At 52.7% G+C, this 22112-nt stretch overlaps 1 protein-coding gene across 1 annotated transcript in view; it reads right to left on the reverse strand.

Moving 5' to 3' along the window:
* Positions 1-2275: 2275 nt before the first annotated feature.
* The window catches only part of A4GNT (alpha-1,4-N-acetylglucosaminyltransferase), a 178763-nt gene continuing 158926 nt past the window's right edge, over positions 2276-22112 (reverse strand). The window contains exons 2-5 of the mRNA XM_062005307.1: positions 8443-8545; positions 4945-5159; positions 3735-4184; positions 2276-2890 (exon numbers count right to left, since the gene is read on the reverse strand). Coding sequence (XP_061861291.1) covers positions 2276-2890; positions 3735-4184; positions 4945-5159; positions 8443-8545 — 1383 coding nt within the window. The remainder of the gene's footprint in view (positions 2891-3734; positions 4185-4944; positions 5160-8442; positions 8546-22112) is intronic.

Here is a 22112-nt window from a genome sequence, read left to right on the forward strand (position 1 = left end):
TCTGCTGCTCCAGCTCACAGCTGCTGGGCCAGGCTGTTGTGTGGTCCTTCTCCTCTGCAGCCCTCAGCTTTTGGCAGGGAAATGTCTCATCTTTTCCTTCCACCCTGGGGCCCTCCTCACCTTCCTGAGCTCCTCAAGGCTTCTTTACTCCCTGTAAAGACCCAGAGTGCCTCGGGTGCCAGGGTCCCTCTGCTCCCCTGCTGACCTGGGACCCTGCCAACTCTCAGAGATGCTTTACCACGAAGCAGAGAGGTGCCAAGAGACTGAGACTGCTCGTGGCCTGCTTGTGCAGCTTCTCTGCCTCCTCTGGACCCTTCCCAAGAGCAGCCAACACCTCTCTCCATTCCTTTCTCAGCTTCTCCTCTTGCCAAAATGCATTTCCCGGGACTTCTGCCCAGCAGCAGGGACTCGCTCAGGCAGCTGCAGCAGAAAGACCCCGATGCAGGATCCTCCCTGATGCCAACTGTGCTTGCTGCCATCAGCCCTGCATTGCTCAAAGTCCTGCCAGCCAACAACAGGCAGCAGAAAGGAGAAGGAGGGTCAGACCTGAGCTGTGGGGAAGCCTCTGCGTTGATGCAGCAGAGCCTGGTGAAACGTTTGTCAGCTGAGCTCATCTGCAAAGGGAGCTCGAGCCTCTGCCTGTCCCCCAGCCCATGGACACAGCCATTCCTGTGCCCTGGAGAGCTGAGATGTGGGGCAGAAAAAGATAAACACTCACTTGTAGGAGAGAGAAACCAAAGAGAGAACAGGAGCAATGCATGTGGGTGACGAGAGGTGACCGGCAGCAGCCAGAGGCTGCCCGAAGCCTTGTGGGAAATAGGGAGGACTCTATGGGCTTTCCACTCCTCCCCTGCATCCCCTCAGCCCAGGAAAGTTAAAGTCATGGAGGAAAAGCAGCTCCTGATGCCACAGGAGCAGGGAGCAAAGCTAAAGCGGCACGGACATCGCCAGGATGGGAAACTCACAGCCCTGGGCAGAGCAGGAGAGCTTCAGCCTGGGAAAGGGAAGGGTGGAACGTGCAGAAACCTTCCCCCTGAAGGATCCTGCTGCCATTTCTAGCTGCAGTCACCGGGCTGTGGGTTGCAGCATGCTCATGAGCTGCTGTGTTTACAGAAGATAGCATTGTGCAGATGGCAAACACGCTGTGACGGGCGACCCGGCCGCCCCCGCCTTTCTGCTCCCCGCTTGAAAACAGCTGCTCAGACAGACTCGGGAGAGGAGATTGAAAGCTGGGCTTCTCCTCAGGGAGCTGGGTGGATTGGCATTACCCCGAGGAACAGGAAAAAAGGGGATGCATTACACTCCTGCAGGAAAAAAACCCAGGCAGCGGGTGCCCTGCGGGGGTTAACTGGGAATTCTCACACAGCTGGATGTGGGTGGCCACAACTGCTGCACCCCATTGCCAGGGAAGCTGAGTCCCTTTCATTTCAAAGGGATGTGGGAGGCCTGGAGGGCCATTCCTGTCTCCTTCTCGGTGCCTCAGCATCTCCTTTCCATGTGGAGACGTGGCTGCAGCCAGAACTGATCTGAGAGGATGGGGCAGTGCAGCCCTTCTTCCTGGAAGAAACCAAAGTAAACGTGCAGGAGCAGAAAACTTTTGAGACTGGGACTGATTTTCTGGGGGGAAGCAAGCCCAGAGGAGTGGTGGTTTGTTAACCATTTTATTTTCACTTGCACTGGTAAGGCCCCTCTCAAAAACGTAGGGTGCAAAGTGAGAGAAACACAGGTTAATGAAAAGACAGTGGGCTGGGCTTCTTTTCATTAGCAATTCCCTCTTTTCATTAGCAATTCCCTCTTTTCATTAGCAATTGCAGTCTTCCATCCTCTGCTGTACACTTGCACTGGGCTTGCCTCAGAGGCTTCAGCCCAGGCTAAAGCCTGTGGTGCTTGCAGTCTTTCTGATGGGGGTAGTTGACGGCAGCCCCAAGAGGAGCAGTGACTAAATTCCTCCCTGGATGGCTGTGCATCTCTTTAGGAACCTTTCCCTTGGGAAAGCTCACTAGAAAGGCCCCACAAGTCCGTTTGGTGCAGGAAGGTTTGGTTCATGAGCACCTATAAGGAAGCAGAACCGAGGCAAAGGTGTCCTTAGAGTCCCTGGAGGCTCCGTCCCACGGATACCCACCACCGTTCTGCACGTGCTCCCCAGTGTCCCAAGGGAGTGGGAATGGTGAAAAGGTCTTTCTTTCTCCTACAAAGCCAGCTGCTGACACCATTTTTTTGTCCTCAGGATGGGGGAGGACTGGAAGGGTCACCCCCAGCTTCTCCTTCCACCGCGTCACGCAGCGTCCTCGTCAGAGGGTGTGAAGTCCCTGGGCTGGGTGTTTTGGATCAGGTCCTGGTACGTGGTGGGGCAATAGGCTTTGTAGAGTTTCTCAGCCAGGGTGTTGCTGCCCGCCACCACGACCTTTCTGTTGTGGTTCATGAAGTTCCACAAGTGCAGGGCGTAGGAGTGGCTGAAATCGGGGCTCTTGTCCCACACCTTGTAGTATCGGCTCCAGGCCGGGTAGGGGATGGGGTAGAAACGCTGGGGGTTGAGGAAGGAGATGTTCTGGCACCTGTGGTCCTCGGTGCCTTGGAAATCTGTCAGGTTGCAGATGGTTTTGAGCATCCTTGTCATTAAATAGGGCCCCTGGTTCCCCCAGAGGTTCCCGTTGTACTTGAGGACAAAGTTCTCCATGCAGTCCCAGATAAACCTGTGGCGGGCTGGGAAGCCAAAGATGCCGTTGCTGGAGAACTGGGACTTCTGTGCCGCCAGGAAGCTGCCCTCAGGGATGGGCCTGATGGAGATGACGTCTGTGTCCATGTAGATGCCGCCGTACTTCCAAATGAGCGCCAGCCTGCTGGCGTCCGAGCTGACGTGCACCCAGTTCTTCTCCTCCTCCGGGATTACCTGTGGGGTCGGAAAGGGGAGAGTGAAACCAAACCCTACCCGTTCCTTGGGATGCCAGTGGCAGCTCGTTGGCCCTCGCCTGCCTTCTGTGCCTCCAGCCCTGGAGCTGGATTGGAATACGACAAGGGGGCAGCGCAGGGCGACGCTTGGTTGATGTAAATGAGCACGGGAACGTTTTGTGGGTGGTTTGATGGAACCCACATTGTTAAACCAACGGCACTGTGAATCGTTGCCTGCTGTTTCAGTGGGACACAACCCACTTGACACACTCCCTGATCATTCCCAGCTCTTTGAAACAGGCTGGAGCATTCTCCTTGGCACTCTTGGTCTTTGGAGGCATCACTCAGGAGAAGGAGGAACTATCCCTGCACAGAGATGGAGCCAAAAAAACCCAAAAGGATGGACAAAAAGCACTTTGCCAGGAGCTTATTTCCAGGGTGGAGCTCACAAGGTCCCACCTTGGCTTTGCATCTGATCTGCTGCGGGTCCTGTTGGCGTGTGGCAGCATCAAGGAGCTCGGCAGCACATTTTGTTCAAGCAGCTTCTGTTGAGGAAGGTTATTAAGCGATGTTTTCTCAAAACACGTCTGCAAGCTATTTTTACTGATGCCTCCTTTGCCAAAAACACAGAGAAATCATCTGATTCTCCAGATAGGGGGGGGAAATATGCTGATAATGTGTTCGATAAACAGAGAGATGAACACACTGCAAAACATGGCAAAAACCAATCCATCCTGAACCAAAACGTAGAAGGGTTGCTGATTTCACACAGCCAGCCCTGGGCTCCTCCGTTCAACTTCAGACCTTTTGTCCCCCTCCCTGCTTTCCCTTATTGCAACTCTCACCTGGTTGTACCACGGGAGCAGAGGGGTCTCCTGGAAGACACTTTCCATCTGGAGAGGGAAAATGAAGACGTTCCTCATGGAAGACAAAAGGGAGAAGGCTGTGTAGCTGGAGTTGAGGTCCAGGGGCGTGTGGTTGGTCAGTCCCTTCATGAAGAGGATGACGGGCCGCTCCGGGTAGATCCTGGCAGCAGACTCCACGGAGCAGGACACCAGCGGGGGTGGCTCCAGGCGCTCTGTTGTCTCCAGGAAGATGATGCTTTTGCCCAGGCTCAGGACCTGCTCAGGTGTCAGGAAGGGCTTGGGCATGGGCATGTAGGAGAAGAAGCAACCAGACAGCAGGGAGATCTTGTACAAAATGCCTGAGACGAAGCAGAAGCAGAGGCATATCTGGATTTTCTTCAACATTCTTGCTCTCCCTGGGCCTTTTGGGTCATGCCTCGGACGTGGATGCTAAGGAGAGACACAGATCAGCGAGTGCATGTGCCAATGTTATGGCTTAGCAGGGGTGGGAAGTAGTAGGACAAGGCTTTGGACAGCATAGCACAAAGGGAGCATCAGAGGGTGTGAAGTCCCTGGGACAGCATAGCTGAAGCTCACGCCTTTTGCCCAGGACAAGCCTGGTGGGACGTCTCACAGTGGCTCTGCCCAGTGGGGTGAAGTGCTGAGCTCCCTCTTCCTCACCCCTAGCCAGGCTGGGGGCATCAGGAGAGGTCTTGGGGAAGGGACACGCAGCTAAGTCTCATGGCACAGCTATGCAGTCACTGGGGGAAGGACCAAGGGAGGGAGCAAGGAGAGCAAGGTGAGAAGGATCGCCTGACCCCACGCCAAGGCAAGGACCCCCAGGCCCATCCCTGGGACAGGCTGGTGCAGCAAACTGTTCCCAAGCACCTCAGCCTCGGGCCAACACATGCTTGCCCACGGGCAGGGGACATCTAGGAGATGTGAGGAGCAGGTTAGGTGGAATTAGGTGGCCGAGAGGTGAGTGCCAGTGATGGGAAGGACATGATTACAGTTGGGATGTGTCAGGCAAAGCTAAAACATTAGTATGTAGGACCAAAGCATTATTTTCCCCCCATCCTGTCCCTTCTGCTCACACCTCGACCCTGAAGGCTGTGAGGAACTTGGGTCCTGGCAGGGATGGGGGCTGCAGAAGGAATAGAGACAGGTGTAAGGAGAGAAAGAGGATGGTTTTGTACAAGCGAGGAACTACCTGGATTATAGTTCTGACAAATCCACACTTCCAGCTTGTTTGTCTGCCATCACGGTGGCAACCAGAGTCCCTTAAAGTCCAGCTCCCTGGTGGAGACACACAAACCGTCTGGAGCATGGAAAGGGGTTTCTGAAAGAAGGAGGCACAGAGGAAAACTACCTCTGCTGTAACCTGAATCTCAGTCCCAGCAACAGTTTGAGGCCAAAGAGGCCCACCTGAAAGGATAAAGAAGGGACAAGTTTTAGGTGAGACGCATCCCAGCCCCTGGCCCAGCCCCTCGCTGCTGGTCTCCCCACCACACAAGCCCGTACAGCACCTGGGATTTCTTGCCAGGAAGAGGCAGGATTGAACCTTATCTGCATTACACTGTTTGACAAGGCTCATGATACAAGGAAATTCCCTCCTGGAATGCCACTGGGTTGCATCTGAGCAGCCCACGTTAGCTCTGCAGAGAGCGTGAGCCTGGGTCCCGCAGAGGGGAGACACCTTGAACAACAACCCAGTGTCCAAGCAGACCCTGGGAAGAGTTTTAAAGCTCCATTAATCACAGGAGGAAACACAGCTCTGTGTGCTCAGATAATTAATGAGGCACATTACCATGTCACCCAGCCAGGATAGAGATAAGTCCTCGGCGTAGCAAACCCCGTGGAAATTCCCCCGCGAGCGCCGAGCACACACTTGAAACTGTGGCAGCTCCTGATCCGTTTCTCAGAGCCAGATCTCATCTAATTAAATATTAAAGCAAAGCCTGCTCCCTTCAGCACAGCTTTCCAGGCTGCAGAGCAGACTCTGCTGTTTTCCAGTGCCACTGCACAGTTTCTCATCACACCCCGGCTTCCCACGGCAGCACGGGAAGAAGATGCCAAGGGGTGAAGGAGGGTGACAATGCCACAGCTACCAGGTCCCAGCGTTGCTGTGGTTACAGTCTGCTGGACAAAGAGGCCTGCAGAGGAGGGAATGCTGCTTTTTTAACTAGTATTGTGTTTTTCCCGTGGTTTTCCCAGCTGGGCTCGTGCTCAGCCTCAGCTGGAGCACCCAGACCAGAGGGCTCACCCAGAGGGGAGGTTTGCAGCATATTGAGCCTTCTCCTCTGCTCTTTGCCCTATAGCAAATATCAGCTCTGCTGCATTGGTGCTCTGGGTACTTCCAAGGAAGGCAACAACACAAACACATCCCAAACCACACAGCACACATCCTGAACTCCCTGCTTGACTCTCAGAGGCCTGCCCAGCTCCCCGTTAGAGATCCGGCAGGAGGGGAGGGCTGCTGCTCTGTCAGAGCGAGGTGAAAACAAACCACAGTTCTTGAACCATGGACTTTCCTTCCACCTTCCCCTCTTGCATCTTTCTTGGGCACGTGCCTCTGACTTACTCCAGCCATTTGAGAATAAAACAGGAAGAAAAAGCTTCCCCCCAGTCGCTGCCTCATCGAGCTCGGCTTGGCCAGACTGTCACGATGCTGTTTTCTTTTCTCCCTGGTCCCAGCTCCCACCTAAACCACGTCTGCTGCCGTTTCTGTGCAGCTCCAGTGCAGTCCCCTCCCTCCATCCACTTTTTACACCTGGATGGCACTCTCGTGGCGAAGTTTAGCCCTGAACAGAGATCCCAGTCGCTGCTCTGATCAGGAACGGGGCTGTTGGCTCATTCCCATCGCCGGATCCATATTTCTTCCTTGATGGCCCTAAAGATCTGACGTCTGGGGTGTTTATGAGCAGCCTGGCAAAGCCCTGCTTGCAAGGCATCTAAAACAGTCCAGGAGGCATTTTATTTGCAGAGTGAGGAGAGGGCAAGCAGCCGCTCCAGCAGATCCCAGCTCCGTGTGCGACGTCGGGAGCGCAAACGCGGATCTTTGTCCTTTTACTTGGTTCATTCCCCCCCCCCAGAAAAACCCCTCTGTGGCTACTTATGAATTCTCATCACATTTGACCTGGAGGCTGCTGTTATCAAAATGTTCACTTCCCTGCTCAAGTTTAAAAGAGACTGCAGAGCTGGATGTTAAAAATAAACGGCAGCCATTGAGTGGATGGCGCTGCTGGTCGGGATGCAGCTCACGGCACACGCTGCCTGCATGGCCCAGCTTGGAAAGACATTTCTTTTCTCGGGGCAATTGCAGTATTTCAAGTGCAGGATGAAAACAGGGGGGAGGCTACAAGAGAGATTATTGCCAGCGCCAGAGTGCCCTGGTGCTGTTACAGCCCTGTGATGATAACTCCTGCGAGGTGTCTCTGAGACTCGTGCAGAGCAAAGGCACAGACAGACTTTTTTTCTCAGTAAATGCCACCAAAAGGTGGAAATGAAGGTGTCAGGGTGCTGGCAACCTCCTGCACGTCCCAGCCTGGCCCCACCATCGCTGCAGGCCCTACAATGGCCAAAGAGATTCCATCCCAGGGCAGCCCACAGGGCGCAACCTGCCGTGCAAGGTCTTGGAGCAAGGAGAGCAAGGTGAGAAGGATGGCCTGACCCCACGCCAAGGCAAGGACCCCCAGGCCCATCCCTGGGACAGGCTGGTGTAGCAAACTGTTCCCAAGCACCTCAGCCTCATGCCAACACATGCTTGCCCATGGGCAGGGGACATCTAGGAGGTGTGAGGAGCAGGTTAGGTGGAATTAGGTGGCCGAGAGGTGAGTGCCAGTGATGGGAAGGTCATGATTACAGTTTGGGATGTGTAAGGCAAAGCTAAAACATTAGTATATAGGACCAAAGCATTATTTTCACCCCAACCTGTCCTTTCTGTTCACACCTCGACCCTGAAGGCTGTGAGGAATTTGGGTCCTGGCAGGGATGGAGCTGCCCTCGAGGCACAACCAGCCGTGCAAGCTCTTGGAGCACGAGCTGGGCCCAGCTTGCACAGGGACTAAATCTTCTCCTCATTTGCCAAAAGGATGGTTTATAAAAAGAATAATAACAAAATAATAAAGTATCATCAGCTTTCAGCTTGCACAGCCCTTTAGCTTAAAACAGAGTTGAGTTTTAGACTATCTGGAGCAAGCCACCTCCTGGGCATCCCTTGGGATTCAAGAGAGAGATTCCAGCCCTCTTGTTTCTCCCCAGCTCTCCAGTTTTCCTCTGAGAAGCAGTGGGGTTTGCATTGGGGTCTGCACCCCTCTGACTGGGGGGCTGTCCTGCTTTTTCCTGGCAGGGAGGGAGCCCAAGGCAGTCCCTGCTTGTAACACACACACACACACACACACACAGCATTGGTGTCGCTGCGACCTGCACCCGTTTAATTTGGTGTCTTTACAGAACCTGCTCAAGTAAATTACAGCTACAATCAAGTTACTGCACGTGCCCTGCACTTCAAAGCCACCTTCCCTCCAGATTTAACACCAGGCACATTTGGAAACCTCTTTCAAATGGCAAACCTGTGGAAGGATCTGTGGTGTTCGTTGCAGGCTGTAATTAACGCAGCTCCTGCCGTGGTGCAAACAGAAGGCGCTTCTCACTGCACCTGCTCTCTGCTCCTGCAACCTGATGTGTTCAGAGACAAAGCAAAACTCACCTCTTTGCTGCAGAAAGTGGCTGGAACGTGGGGTTTGCAGGGGAGCACAGGCAAGCTGGAGCACACTGGGAGGTATCCACAGCTGGAGGAGAGCCCTTCGCCTCTGCCACAGGAGCAGCACTGCCTCCTCGCTCCCTCCTGCCCTGCCGGGGCTCGGAGCAGCCTCATGGCTCAGCCTCCACCAGCTCTGGTGTTTGCATTCTCACTGCACTGAGATAAGGCTGAGCAAAGAGTTAGGGTTGTGTTCCTAAAGCATGAGGTGTGAGGTCGTTTGGGGCAGCCCAACCCGAGCCCCACCACAGCCACGAGGGCTGGGGGACACTGAGCAAAGCTGGTGCCAAAAGTGTTTGTACCCCTGACAGGTCACAGAGCATTTGCACCCTTTGGGGGGTTTGTAGCATATTGAGCCTTTTTCTCTGTTCTTTGCCCTATAGCAAATATCAACTCTGATACATTGGTGCTCTGGGTACTTCCAAGGAAGGCAACAACACAAACACATCCCAAACCACACATCCTGAGCTCTCTGCTTGACTCTCAGAGGCCTGCCCAGCTCCTCGTTACAGATCAGGCAGGAGGGGAGGGTTGCTGCTCTGTCAGAGCCTCTGCTTGTCCCCACAACCTGTCCCCAGGAGGATGCCTTGAGGGAGAACCATCAGGTGCCCCCAGGACGGGGATGACTCACCCCAGGTTGGCCACTTGTCCTGGCCCTGGGTTCTAAGTGGTACAAGCTTCAGTGTCTGTCCTGAGTGGGGAAGCTGTAAGGGAAAGGTGGAGCTGCAGTAGCTCAGAGAGAGCCCCAGAGGCAGCCCCAGTGCATCCCCGACTAAGACAGAGTTAAGGACAGTTGAGTGTCACCCTGGAATTGGATCCATTGTGGAATCATTTTGGCTGGAAAAGCCCGTGAAGCTACTGCAGCCCCAGCCCTGCCCTCACCCTGCCCAGCCCAGCACTGACCCACAGCCCTCAGCACCTCAGCCCCATGGCTTTGGGATCCCTCCAGGGCTGGGCACTCCCCCAGCTCCCTGGGCAGCCTGGCACAGGGGCTGACATCCCTCTCAGGGAAACACTTCTGCCTCAGCTCCACCTCAGTTCCAACCTCAACCTCCCCTGGGGCAACTTGAGTGGTGTTGTACCTGTGCTGGACCAGTGCTGTTCAGCCTGTGCAAGGAGAACAGAGCATCCTGCTGAGCTGCAAACCTCTTTTTCCCTTCTGCTGATCTTTGTCAAGTCTGTATATCCAATGCAGATTTACCAGCAGAGCTTGAAGCTTTGTCCAGCCAACAAGTGCCAACAGCCTCACCTTTGCCACTCAGAACACCACCTCACTCCATCAGTGGCAACCACTTAGTGCCGATGAGCCACTGAAAAGGGCCATGGCAGCAAAAAAAGACAGCTTGCCTCCTCCTCTCCAGAATTAGGCACTGGCCAGGCCAGGGTGTACCCATTTGCACCCCACCTTGCCCTGCTGCAGGGTGCAAAGGGCCACCCCTGGCTTTGTTTGAGCTTCGTGCTGTGGCCGAGAGTGTCAGAGCGGCTGGTGTTGCCATAGCAGGGCAGAGCAAATAGTCCCATGGAAAGCTATCAAGATAGCCAGGGCTTAATCAGCAGATAGAGCCCTGGGTGAACATGCCAGAAGGGCTCTGATTTCAAAGCAGTCCCCGGGCCAGTGACGTAGGTGAGGAGCCCCCCGTGCCCAGACACGCCTCTGGCTGACAAACCCTCTCCTTCGGCAAACATCAACTCAGGGCCATCGTTTGCAGCCTGACCTGCAAGGAAACAGGACTGCCAGTGCCTAGCTCCAAAGCTGGGAACTCCTCTGGGAATGAACACATTCATTCATCCATCCATCCATCCATCCCTCCATCATCCATCCATCCCCCCATTCATCCATCCCCTCATCCATCCCTCCATCCCTCCATTCCTCCATCCATCCCTCCATCCATTCCTCCACCACTCCATCAATCTACCCATCCATCCCTCCATTCATCCATCCATTCCTCCATCCATTCCTCCACCACTCCATCAATCTACCCATCCATCCTTACATTCATCCATCCCTCCATCCATCCACCCATCCATCCCTCCATCCCTCCATTCATCCATCCATCCACTCATCCATCCCTCCATTCATCCATCCACTCATCCATTCCTCCATCCCTCCATCATCTACCCATCCATCCCTCCATTCATCCATCCATCCCTCCATCCACTCATCCATCCCTCTATCCATCCACTCATCCATCCCTCCATTCATCCATCCACTCATCCATTCCTCCATCCCTCCATCATCTACCCATCCATCCCTCCATTCATCCATCCATCCCTCCATCCACTCATCCATCCCTCTATCCATCCACTCATCCATCCCTCCATCCCTCCATTCATCCATCCATCCCTCCATCCATCCCTCCATCCATTCATCCATCTCTCATTTCCCAGTGCACACACAGTGTCTGCTGAGCCTCCAGGATGCATTAATATGAGGACACGCCTGGGAAGAGATGGAAGTTGTCAATTAGAAGTTCGAGCCCAGCTTTTACCTTGCATGATGTGAAATGAGGCTGCCCAGAGAGGGTGTGGAGTCTCAAATCAAATCTCAGCTCACTTCAGTTCCTCCAGCATCCCCCCAAGTCTGTACCAACTCCCCCAACAGCCCCAGTGTTTGCTGCTCCTGGGGTGTGTGCAGGAGATGTTAATGCCACGTTCCCCTTGCCCACCCCTGCTCTTACTTGCAGTCTCCTTCTTGTGAGGTCCCCAAACCCACCTGGGCATGTTCCTGTGCCTCCTGATCGAGGGGAACCTGCTTTATCAGGGGTTTGGGCTGGAGGAGCTCTGCAGGGCCCTTCCCACCAACACCATCCTGTGATTCTGTGAAAGCATCTCCCTCTTGCACCAGCTTCCCTGTTGCCTTGATGTGCCACTGAAGCCCTTGCCCTGGAGTTAGGAGGGGAATTTTCTATGTGACCTGTTCCTGCAGAAGGGATGGTGTGAAGTTATCATCAACATATCATCAGCAGGTGGGGGAGATGGCAAAACTGTGAGCTAAAAGGCATAGGCTCAACCTGGAGCAGAAAGGGAGAGGGCTGTGCAGGAATCGCAGCTGCCCACAGCCCCAGCTGCTCGGTGGGAGCATTTGGGAAAGCAAATGCTAAGGCAGAAATGGGGTTATTTATCTCAGAGGCTCCTTCTGTCCACCCCTGCACCTCTACAGGCAGAACCCCAAGATTTGGCTGGTCTCTGATCTCCAAAATGACCATCTTTGCCTCAGAAACATGCCTTTGAGGGCTGGACTAGTTCTACCTCTCAATATGTCAGATGAACTGAGGCAGACCCCTTGGGTCCCTCTGAGCCCTCTGCCTGGATGCTGTGAGAAGCATCTCACTGGGGCTCTGCCCCAAGCTCCTGCTCCAGGGTGTGATGGGCCAGAGGCCCACCACGGCCTCACCTCTGCCCTGCCAACCTGGCACATTGAGTTTGGCTCCTCAAAAGGCTGCTGGAAAAGCAGAGAGGGAGGAGAAGCAGGTTCAAACACACCAGTGAGCCTGCTCTGCATGGGGCTGGGGGGCTGTGCTGCTCCATGGGGCACTGCCAGGTGACTTGGGCTGAGACACACACACAAAAAAATCAAACCCAGGGTGTAGCCAAAGTCCTGATGCTGCTCTGCATTGCCCTCTACAGGAGCTTGGCTCCTGCTTTGCTGCATGAGGAGCTCAGAATGGTGAGTCTGTAGGCAGAGCCCATGCCAGGTCCCTCTGCATCCCCTAAGGGCTTGGTGGCACAGCCAAGGGTTGCAAAACCAACCTCCTCTGTATCACAGCAACAGCCTGCAGCAGGATGAGGACCTGGGTCCCAGCAAGCTGACAGGTTTCTCTTCACCTCTCCATGCTGAGTGCAGAGCAACCTTTCAGCCTTGAACACCACAGGACACTCACCATGGTCCCAGGGGAAGTGTTGCACCAAGTTTGGCCCCTGATCTGCCTGCAGCTCAGGTCTGGCTCACACACAGTGCTGGCTGCTGCTAGTGCCACATCCAGTGCCTTGGGTTGCAAGTGTTCAACTGTTTCCCCTGATGCTCTGCAGCAGGGATGGTGCTCACAGGCTTTCTGCTCTAGAGCCCACCAAAACCTTCATCTTCTCCAGAGCAGAGATTCCTTGCAGATTCCTGTTTATCACCTTGGAGGCAGCAATTCCACCAAATCACCCCTGCTCTGCTCACAGATGAGGTTTGGTTTATTCCTCAGCTTGGGAATCTGCTCTGGAGAGCTCAAAAAAAAGAGGTGCATCGATGTGGCTGCTCGAGGATGCTCCAGCAATGGCCAAGAACTGCTCTCCACAAGCCCAGCCAGCCTCTGATCTGGATTTGGCCCCAGTAACATTCAAAAGGATGATTCCTCACTTGTCCTAAAGATAAGCCAGGGCCTGAAGGCAAAGCATCTCATTGATAACACATCATCCTGTTTACACACATGCTCTCAGCATCACCCAAACCAGGTTATTAAATAACACTAAACAGGGCTCAGTTTTGAGTGAGACCTCTGGAAGAGGTGAATGCTCACAAATACAGCAAGAAACACACCTGGATTTGCTCCCTTCATACATTGATCCCTCCAGTCATCCCACTTGCTGTTGTTAACTGCCAGCACAGGTATCTTTTGGTATTTACTGAAAGCTTGTGTCTCCTTCAGAATTATCTTGATATGACAGAAAAGTCATTTTGAGCAGCAGAGAAGTGATAAAATAATGCTCTCTTAGTTATTTTGCCCACAATCAATAGCTGTTGCTTGGGAAACAGCAAAGCACTTAGACCATACATGCATACAGACAGGAGAGAAGTGAAGCTCATAACACTGTCACAGAGAGACCCAGAGCTACCTCGTGAGTTCGTTGGGCAACTCAGAGCAAGGCAGGGCCATAGGCACTAATGCACTGAGGAAAAAACCCATCAGAGGAAGGAATGCAGAGGGCTGAGTGGTGCCAAATTCCAAGAGATTGTAAAGCAATGCCTTTGTGCTCCAAGGTTTCCATATTTATCCTTGGAACACTTCCTACAGCTTTAGAGATAAAGCGAGTGTAATGGCTAAAAGGCTGCCCAGCATATCTGCAGTATCACAAGAGTTTACCTTCATATGCCTGCTTTTACTTTCTTAAGCTTTCTGTAATTTCCCCAGCTTGTGATAGCATCTCTCCCTGCAAACACACGTGCATTATTAGAACCTTCCTCTGCTTTAACTCAGCCAGCCTCTGCATTATTCATTTATAAACCATCCCATCAGGACTTGGGGGAACCGACTGAAGTGTTTCCTTCACTTGCTTTTATTCCAAGGGGTTGTTAACTGAAGACACAGTGTTGTGGAGGGTGATGGTTTAGTTGAGGGTGCTCCTAAGCCTGCCTTTCCACCAGGAAGGCTTTGTGTGTGCTGGTGTGTCAGAGTACAAACACCATTAGGTCTCGGGGGCCTCACTTGGCAAAAAATGCACTGTCTAAAAAATCTCCTCCCATTAGAAACAGTTTGGTTTCCTCTGACCAGAGCCAGTGTAAACCTTCCAGTTCACATGCTACAGATTATATTTCAGCCACTGAGGTTCAGGCTGTGCCAACCCTGCAGTCCCTGCAAGGTGAAAATCCCACCAAGCAGAGCCCAGCAGGAATTAGGTGGCTGTTGACATGAGAGCAGGATGGTCCAGAGCACATGCACCCAGCTCCCACCTGCTGCTGCAAGCCTCATTTTGCTGAAGCCCACAGAGCATCCAGCCACCAAACAGGAGCAATGCTGGAGAATGGCAAAACTCCAGCCAAGGGGCTGCTTTGTCTGTGAAAAGAAAGCAGGTTTTACCTTCCTTTTAGCACAGTGCCCAGAGCAGGTTGATCTCCCCTGTCTGCCCCGTGCTCTGCTGGATGGGGCCAGAGCATCCCGAGTACCACATCTGGGACCCACATCTGGAGGCAGAGCATTGGGAACCTCCAGAAAGAAAAGCAGCCCATCAGCAAATGGTGCTTGGTTTCACCCCCATTTTGCAGCAACAAGAGCTTTGTGTGTCCGTGAATTCATCAGAGTCGTGTTTCAGGAAATAATAACTGTTGTTGTTATTATTGCCATTATTGGAATGAATTCCTCTATTATGTACTGAGTGAGTGTAACTGCTCACTGCCTCCAGCACAGCAACTGCCTCCAGAACAACATGAGCAAATAATGCTGCTGTAGTGGTCGCTCCAGGGCTGCGTTGGGGTTTTCTTCAGTGAGAAAGGTATTAACCAGAGCAGCAGCAAGGATCACAACAGAAACAAAGTCATGAGGAGGCCGTGTACAACGCTCCCATTATTAGCTCTTTTTGCAGGTATATTTAGTTTGGGCCACGTGACTCTGTGCTTTTGCCAGGTGATTCTTTTTGCTTTTGACTTGATTTCTTGGAGCTCTGCCTCTCATAACAGCTTCACCTTCTGCTTGCTTTCTCCTATGTGCAGAGGATGGAAAGCAAACCACATCTCTGCAGAACGACTTCCTGATGCAAAGATTGCAGAGGAGGACGGCAAAGCTGTTTGCTTGAAAGCCCTTATCAGCACCTGTGAGCCCAGTTGTTCCCATGGCCCCTGTGTGCCTCCTTGCCCGTGTACTTTAGAGGTGGGGCTTGCCCTGCTCGTGGGCACCTTCAGTTGTTCTTACGTAAAACGCTGCGTGTGGACAAAGAGATGAACCAACCGACCAGAAATGATGCACTTGCAAGCTGAACCTGCATAACTAGAGGGCAGAGGGGATGGGCTGTGATAGATGGCTTTCCTCCAGCTAGCTGACAGCCTGGGGAGTGGAAGAAAGGCAGAAGGAATCATAGCATCACACAATGGTGGGGTTGGAAGGGACCTTTAGAGCTCATCCAATCCAACCCCCCTGCCAAAGCAGCTCCCACCTAGATCAGGGCACACAGGAACGTGTCCAGGTGGGTCTTGAAGAGCTCCAAGGAAGGAGCTTCGACACCCTCCCAGGGCAGCCTGGGCCAGGGCTCCCTCACCTCATAGTGAAAGAGTTTTTCCTTATGTTGAAATGGAACTGTTTGTGTTCCAGCTTCATCCCATCACCCCTTGTCCTGTCACTAGATACCATAGAGAAAAGTGCTGCCCCAACCTCCTGACACCCACCCTTTATGTACTTATAAATATTAATGAGATCCCCCTGAGCTCAGTCTCCTCTTCTCCAGACTAAACAGCCCCAGCTCCCACAGCCTTTCCTCACAAGGAGCTGCAGAGCTGCCTGGGAGGCACTCCAACAGCTATGGACCAGTCTCCCCTACCATCACAGAAAGGTTTGTGGTAGAAGCAACGTGTCCCTCTTCAGCCTCGTTGTTTCTTCCCCATTGTGACCCCCTCACTGCCTCCATCAGGCTTCATCCCAGCCTCCCCTTTCACCCAACCAACGTGGTGCCCCCCCTCACAGAGCAGCCACAGCATTGTGATACAGAAGGTCAGCAGAACACGAGAGGCCCAGCCTAGCCCTCAGCACGTTTTGACACGAGTCCAACAGCATGGATTCAAAAAAGATGGGATCCCACCATGCCAAAACACAACATTTGGTTGAGCATCTGCCAAAACAAATCTAGCAGGCTGCTGGGAAGGCTGCATTTTCTGGGGCTGGTTTCTTTCAAGCCATGCACAATGGCAAAGGGGATCACTGTGAGCACTTTCAGCTCTCCAGCCTTCGTGAGGAAGGGCCCATTGATAGCTGGAGGGGACATCTGTTACAGATGGTAGGCAAAATTTAAACTTAAGACCCCAGTGTGATGACAAACTGCTCTGCTGCCACACTACAATAACCTCCACAGAATCCCCACCCAGGATTCAGCATTTCCCCCTGCAGTTCCACAACTGTACAGACTCCTGGTTCATTGCAGTAGCAGGGAAGAACTTGTCACTAATCATGCCATGACATTATCTGCCATGGTGGCTAAAACTCATTAGGGAACTTGCCCTCATGAACTCCACTGCCCACTGGTGCACCCGTGACATCGGAGGCAGCGTGACACCTTCCCCTGAGCAAGGCTCTGAGCACAGCCAGGGAAGGGCTGCTTCTCTCCCAAGGGTAAGGACAATTCCTGCAAGCACTTGGCAGCTGCAGAGGTGGCTCTGGGCCATGAGGATCTACCCTGCGTGGATGACTCAGAGCCATCTTGCCCTCTGCCCCAACCCTGGTAGCTTGAGCTCACACGAGGGACCGAGAGAGGCTCCAGATCTTAAAGGGGGTTTATAAGGAAGATGGGGTGTAGACATCTTAACAGGGCCTGTAGTGAGAGGACCAAGGGGTAATGGTTTTAAACCATTCAGACTAGACACAGTGAAGACATGTTTTCAGTGATGGTGGTGAAACACCAGCACAGGTTGCCCAGGGAGGCTGTAGATGCCCCATCCCTGGAAACATTCAAGTCAGGTTGGACGGGGCTCTGAACGACCTGGTCTGATCAAACACGTCCCTGATTATTGCAAGAGGGCAGGACTGGACAACCTTTACATGTCCCCTTTCCAACCAAAACCATTCTACCATCTCCAGAGTAAGGAGAATGGATGGAGAGACGACAATGTCAGGACAGCAGAAGGGAATCCCTGCAAAGTAAGGGTGAGGCTGGAGCCAGCTGAGCATCACCACGCATGTGTAAGAGGAGAGAGAAAATCACTGACAGTTTCCCTAGTGAAATATATAAAAGTAGGTAGAAAGGGGGAAAAGCCAGCCAGCAAAAGCAGGAGCAGGCTAAAGAGCAATCAAAGCAATCCCTCCAAATTGAACAAACCACTCGTTTTTGATGGAAAAGGTGATTGGGGAGGGAAGGCAGACACCTACCTGGAGCAAGAGATGAGGAGTGAAAGCAGCCTCGTCTTTGGTGAAAGCAGGACCCTGGAGGGGACCCAGATAAAGTCTGAGGGAGCCTCCATCCCGTTTGGGAAGTGTCAATGGGGTGTGCAGAGGGGAGAGCAGAGATTTCTAATGAGTTCTGGGGGTCAAATGGCACCGACTGAACCCCCACGAGCAACAGAAAGCAAAGGAAGAGAAGGAAAAGGAGGCAGCTGGGGGTGTGTTAACCCCTTTGCAGTTACACATGGGACTGTAGGACAAATGCTGAAGGAAACATTAATTAAAGGCACTGAGGAAAAGGAGATAAAGTGCAACACAGGTTTACCAAAGGCAGTTTGTGGCAGACTGTGCTGACATCTTCCTTTGATAAGATAATTGGTTTTCCAGACAAGGGAAATTTGGTAGATCTAATCTATCCAGAGTTCAATAAAGCATTTGATATGGTGCCACATGGGAAATTATTAGTGAAGCTTGAGAAGATGAGAATTAACAGAAGAACTCTGGAGTGGAAAGAGCAGGGGCTTGGCACAGGGACTGTCATGGGGAAGAGGCTGCTGGTGGCTGTCCCAAAGCCCTGCCTCGCTGGTAAAGGGCCTCCATCTCCAAGGCTGGGAAGTTTGCTCGCTGAGCTGGGTGTCTGCAGCGGGACCCCGGTGCGCCCGGAGCTCTCGCCCGTGGAGGCTGCGTCTGGGAGCATCTCCGCATGGATGCAGGGATGCGCCCGCGCCGGGAGGTGGCAATAGCGTCCTACTGAAGAGCGTTCCTCGCGTCTCCCAGCTCTGCTTTTCGCTGTCTGGACGTTATTTCAGCGTGTAACTCCCAAGAAATGTCAGTGATTGCAGCTGTGAAATGACAAGCGATGGTGGGAGCGGAATGAGTCCCCGGCGTGGCTCAGGCGAGCTGGCTTTGGACAACCAGCCTGCGTGTCTCCAGGCTGAGCATGCAAGGGTGACGTGGGGAGGGAACGTGGTTAAGTAAGAAACGAGGCATCAAGACCTTCACTGCAGATCCAGTCCAAACAATCCTTCCCAGCACAGAAGCAAACCCCCCAAAGCAGCCCCAAAAGCAAAGCCACGTCGCTCAGGGTAAGCGCGAACGTGCGTGTGCACGGCACGGAAAGGAGAGGAGGAGGCAATTTGATCTAGAAATAAGATCTGCTTATCCCTTCCCTGTATTTTTAGCTTAAATTACACCCAAATGCCATCTGATCAATTCAGCTGAAATGAGCCCTTAATCCTAATAAGTCTTGATCACCTTTTTAAACCCCGTGGCTCAGCGGGGGATGTGTTTGCCTTCAGCATTAACACCTTGATTCAGATTTCTTTGGCATTTCTTTATCTACACTCACATGTGCAGAAAACCCTCCCAGTAATATTAAACAAGAAACTGGGAGAGGGATGAAGAAATGCTTTGGGCTGGTGGGGTTGTTTTCTTCTCCCCAAGCCTCACGTCCCATCGCTCCAGCGCCTCCCTCAGATGGGGAGGCACGTGGAGCCTGGCTGAATTCAGCCAAGGCAGCAGCGGGCTGAGCTAAACACACCCCACTTGGGCCTTTTCTGTGCACTGAGAGATGTTCTAATCTAAAGCAAAGCAGAGAAGATGGAGTGAAGGAGAAGCTTCTGGAGGCTCCCGGTAGGAAAAGGGCTGCTGCTGAGTCTCCCCTGCGCTGGGACACACTCAGCCAAGGACAGCACTCAGGATTGTCTTTAGTTCCTTGAAAAGAGCTTGGAGGAGCTCATTATCCCTCAAACCTAGAACAATTTGGTCCCTTTTAGTGAGTCTTCAGGGAGGCTTTTAAACACCAGGTTTGCCAGAGGATGCTGTTGCAGAGAAATGGGGGTGTGAGCAGTCTGCAGGAACCCTTCATTCAGCCCCCAGCCCTCCTCATGCCTCCTCAGCCTTGACATTCGTGCATCACTGCTGGTTCTTTCTACATTTCTTACCTTCCTGTTTTTGTTCCCCCAGTACCAGCACAATCACTTCTTTGCCAGTAGTAGCCTACACAATCAAATTGCTTCTTTCTCCCTCTCATTTCGCAGCTACCCAGGAATTTCTTCAGGTCATCTATCACTTAGTAAATGATGGGTCGGAGTTGGAAGAGAGGAAGGCAGAAGCTCTCTTTATAGTTGTCTTGCACAAGCCTGGCCCCAGCTGCTCCAAATTAGTGTGGACCCAGTGGTGTAAATCAAGGTGAATTCATTTGAATGAGGCTGTGATTATTGTTTCCCAGCTGAGTGTTTGATGAGGAGGAGGAGGAGGAGGAGGAGGAGGAGGAAGGAGGGAGGGAGGGAGGGAGGGGGAGATGGCTTTTTTCCTGGTGACCTGCTCACCACTCTTTGGGTTCTTCAGTCAATCTGGTGTTGAGGGTGCTTGTGGTGTGTCAGCTCCCTGGCTCTGATGGGAGAGGAAGTAGGAGTAGGTCAGGGGAGTGTGAGGCCACGCTGGGGTCTCCAGCCCTGGTCTCTCCTAGGAAGGAAGAACCTGTATAACCCTCAGAGAGCTTGTGCTATGCTGGGTGCCCACCTGCAAAACAGCATGGAGGTTAAACTTCTGCAGGTTCTCAGTCTCTAAGTGACACATGGAACTCTGCTGGGGTCCAGCTGAAAGGCCCCACTCATCTCACATCCTTGAGTCCTGAGTGTTTGGTCTCTGCCTTCTACAGATTCTCCTGCAGGAGCAAGCCCTGGCTTTGTCAACCCTTCAGAGCTCCATCCTACAGCACCTCCTTGCACCCAGGGCACTGTGTGGCTCCTGAAGCTGGTGTGCAGATATCCCTCCTCTCACAGGCATTTTCCTTGCTGGGAGCCCTGCAATGACTGAGCCCTGATCTTGTTTAGCTATAAATAAAAGGATCAAGGTCCTGACCTCTGGAAACTCCCTGTGACCCCATCACTGTACAGCCATGCCCAAAAGCCTGTGTTAAACTGGCAGGCAACATAAATCTAGGAGGAGCAAATGAAGACCCCTAGGGCCACTGCTCTCCATAGCTGTCTTGTTAACATGATCTAGGAAAGACAAGAGGCCCTTAAAAAACAAATGCCAGAGATAATAAGTGACTCATCAAAGTCAGGAAGAGACAGAATTTCATCCAGGAGGTGTTGCAGCTCTGCATGAACTATTGCAGAGCATTGCACTTGCAACTGAGCACCACTGCCAAGGGGGCTGGGGGAGGCAATTATCCCTCCAAAACTTCAGTGACCTTCATGGCCCATCCAAAATCAGCATCATCATTAAAGGCAATGCAAAGCCCTGTGCTGTGACCCATCCCTCTTCTCACTGTCAAAGCAACGCAGATGTGAAAGCCCTTTTTGGTTTTGTTCTCGTGCCCAACAGCTTGTGGATGGTGTGAGATGAGGGTCTCTCACCCATTTAAAAGGGTGTGAGGCAGGAGAACTTCCAAAGGCACCCAAGGTGGCTGGAGCAGAGGACTGAGGTGTGAAAAGCTGCCCTGGGGGATTTGCACACCTGCTGAAGTGGGTGGAAATGTGGAACGGACTGCACCAGGCAGCAGAGACAAGGCAGGGGTTGGCACCCTCAGGGGCAACCAGAAAGGGCACCAGTTGCTCCGTTGGTCAAATCACCCTCTGCCAAGTCCAAGATCCTGAATGTGGAGATGGGATTCAAAGCCTTTTGGTGAGCAAGGTGGCAATGACAACGGTTTTGGCTTCAACTTGTCACCTCTGCCGCGGCCGATGGCTGAGCCTGGCGTGCCCAGGGAACTGCCCAGGTGGGTATGGGCTGGTCAGGAAGCTTTGGTGGCCGAGGGCCAGCTGCTCATGGCCACCAGCAAACAAGAGTCAGAAGCAGCAGTGAGCCTCAGGTCCCCAAAGCTGCACGCCCTTGATCTCGACCTCTCCAAATGAGTGGCAGATGGATGGGGAAATTGCATGGGACAACAGAGAGGCAGGGAATGATTTCAAAGCCATTTCCAAGCCTGCTGTTTCATCCCTGTTCCCAGATGCTGCAGGACAGAATCACAGTGGCTTTCCAGGTACTGATTTCCCCTACAATTGTGTTTTGGCTGCTCACCATGTCCCAGCTGCCACTGGGGATCCCAACAGCACCAGCAGTCGGGTGGGTTCCCACGGTGTTCGTCTGCCAGCGAGGACAACATGCCAACAACGGATTAAACCTCGACACCAGAGACCTCAGGAGCCCTGGTACCAGCCTGTGTCCCTGGCTAATCCTGTTCTCTATTAATTTGTTATCCCATTAACACCTTGCACATTTCTTTCTCTCACCGCTGTGCCATCCTGAGAGACTCGTGGGGACCTTGTAATAGGTATTTTGTTGTTCAGAGTGTTAGCCAGCAAACTCTTCTCATCTCAGCCTAGAAATCCCTTGATAGAAAGCAAGCAAAGTCCTGCTTTGTTTCTTTCAATCAATACTATCCATTAAGATCTGTGTCTAACAGCTCCGAATCTGAGTGAGTAACCGAATGAGCTACCTCCTGCTCTCTTAAACCTTTGCAAACAGCAGATGCTCTTCTAGAAAGAACAATTTGATTTCACAGCCCTGTCTGGAGTGGGGAGGAGGGGGCAGTTCTCCTCTCTGATGTATGGAAACAAAACTGCCCATGGTTTTCACAGGGAGCAGAGAGAAACGTGTCCCTGCCCTTGCTACCCAAGTCCAGCTTATCATGGAGTCACAGAGTCCCAGGATGGTGGGGATTGGAAGGGCCCTGCAGAGCTCCTCCAGCCCAACTCCCTGCTAAAGAAAGTCCATCTAGATCAGGTCACAATTCTCCTTGTGCCTGTTAATCTAGCCACAATCAGTATTATCAGAGTCACAAGTAGCACTGATATTGCTGCCTCTCTTCTCTTGAGAACCCCGGCA

This window comes from Colius striatus, chromosome 12, assembly GCF_028858725.1.
Source record: "Colius striatus isolate bColStr4 chromosome 12, bColStr4.1.hap1, whole genome shotgun sequence".
NCBI classification, from domain to species: domain Eukaryota; kingdom Metazoa; phylum Chordata; class Aves; order Coliiformes; family Coliidae; genus Colius; species Colius striatus.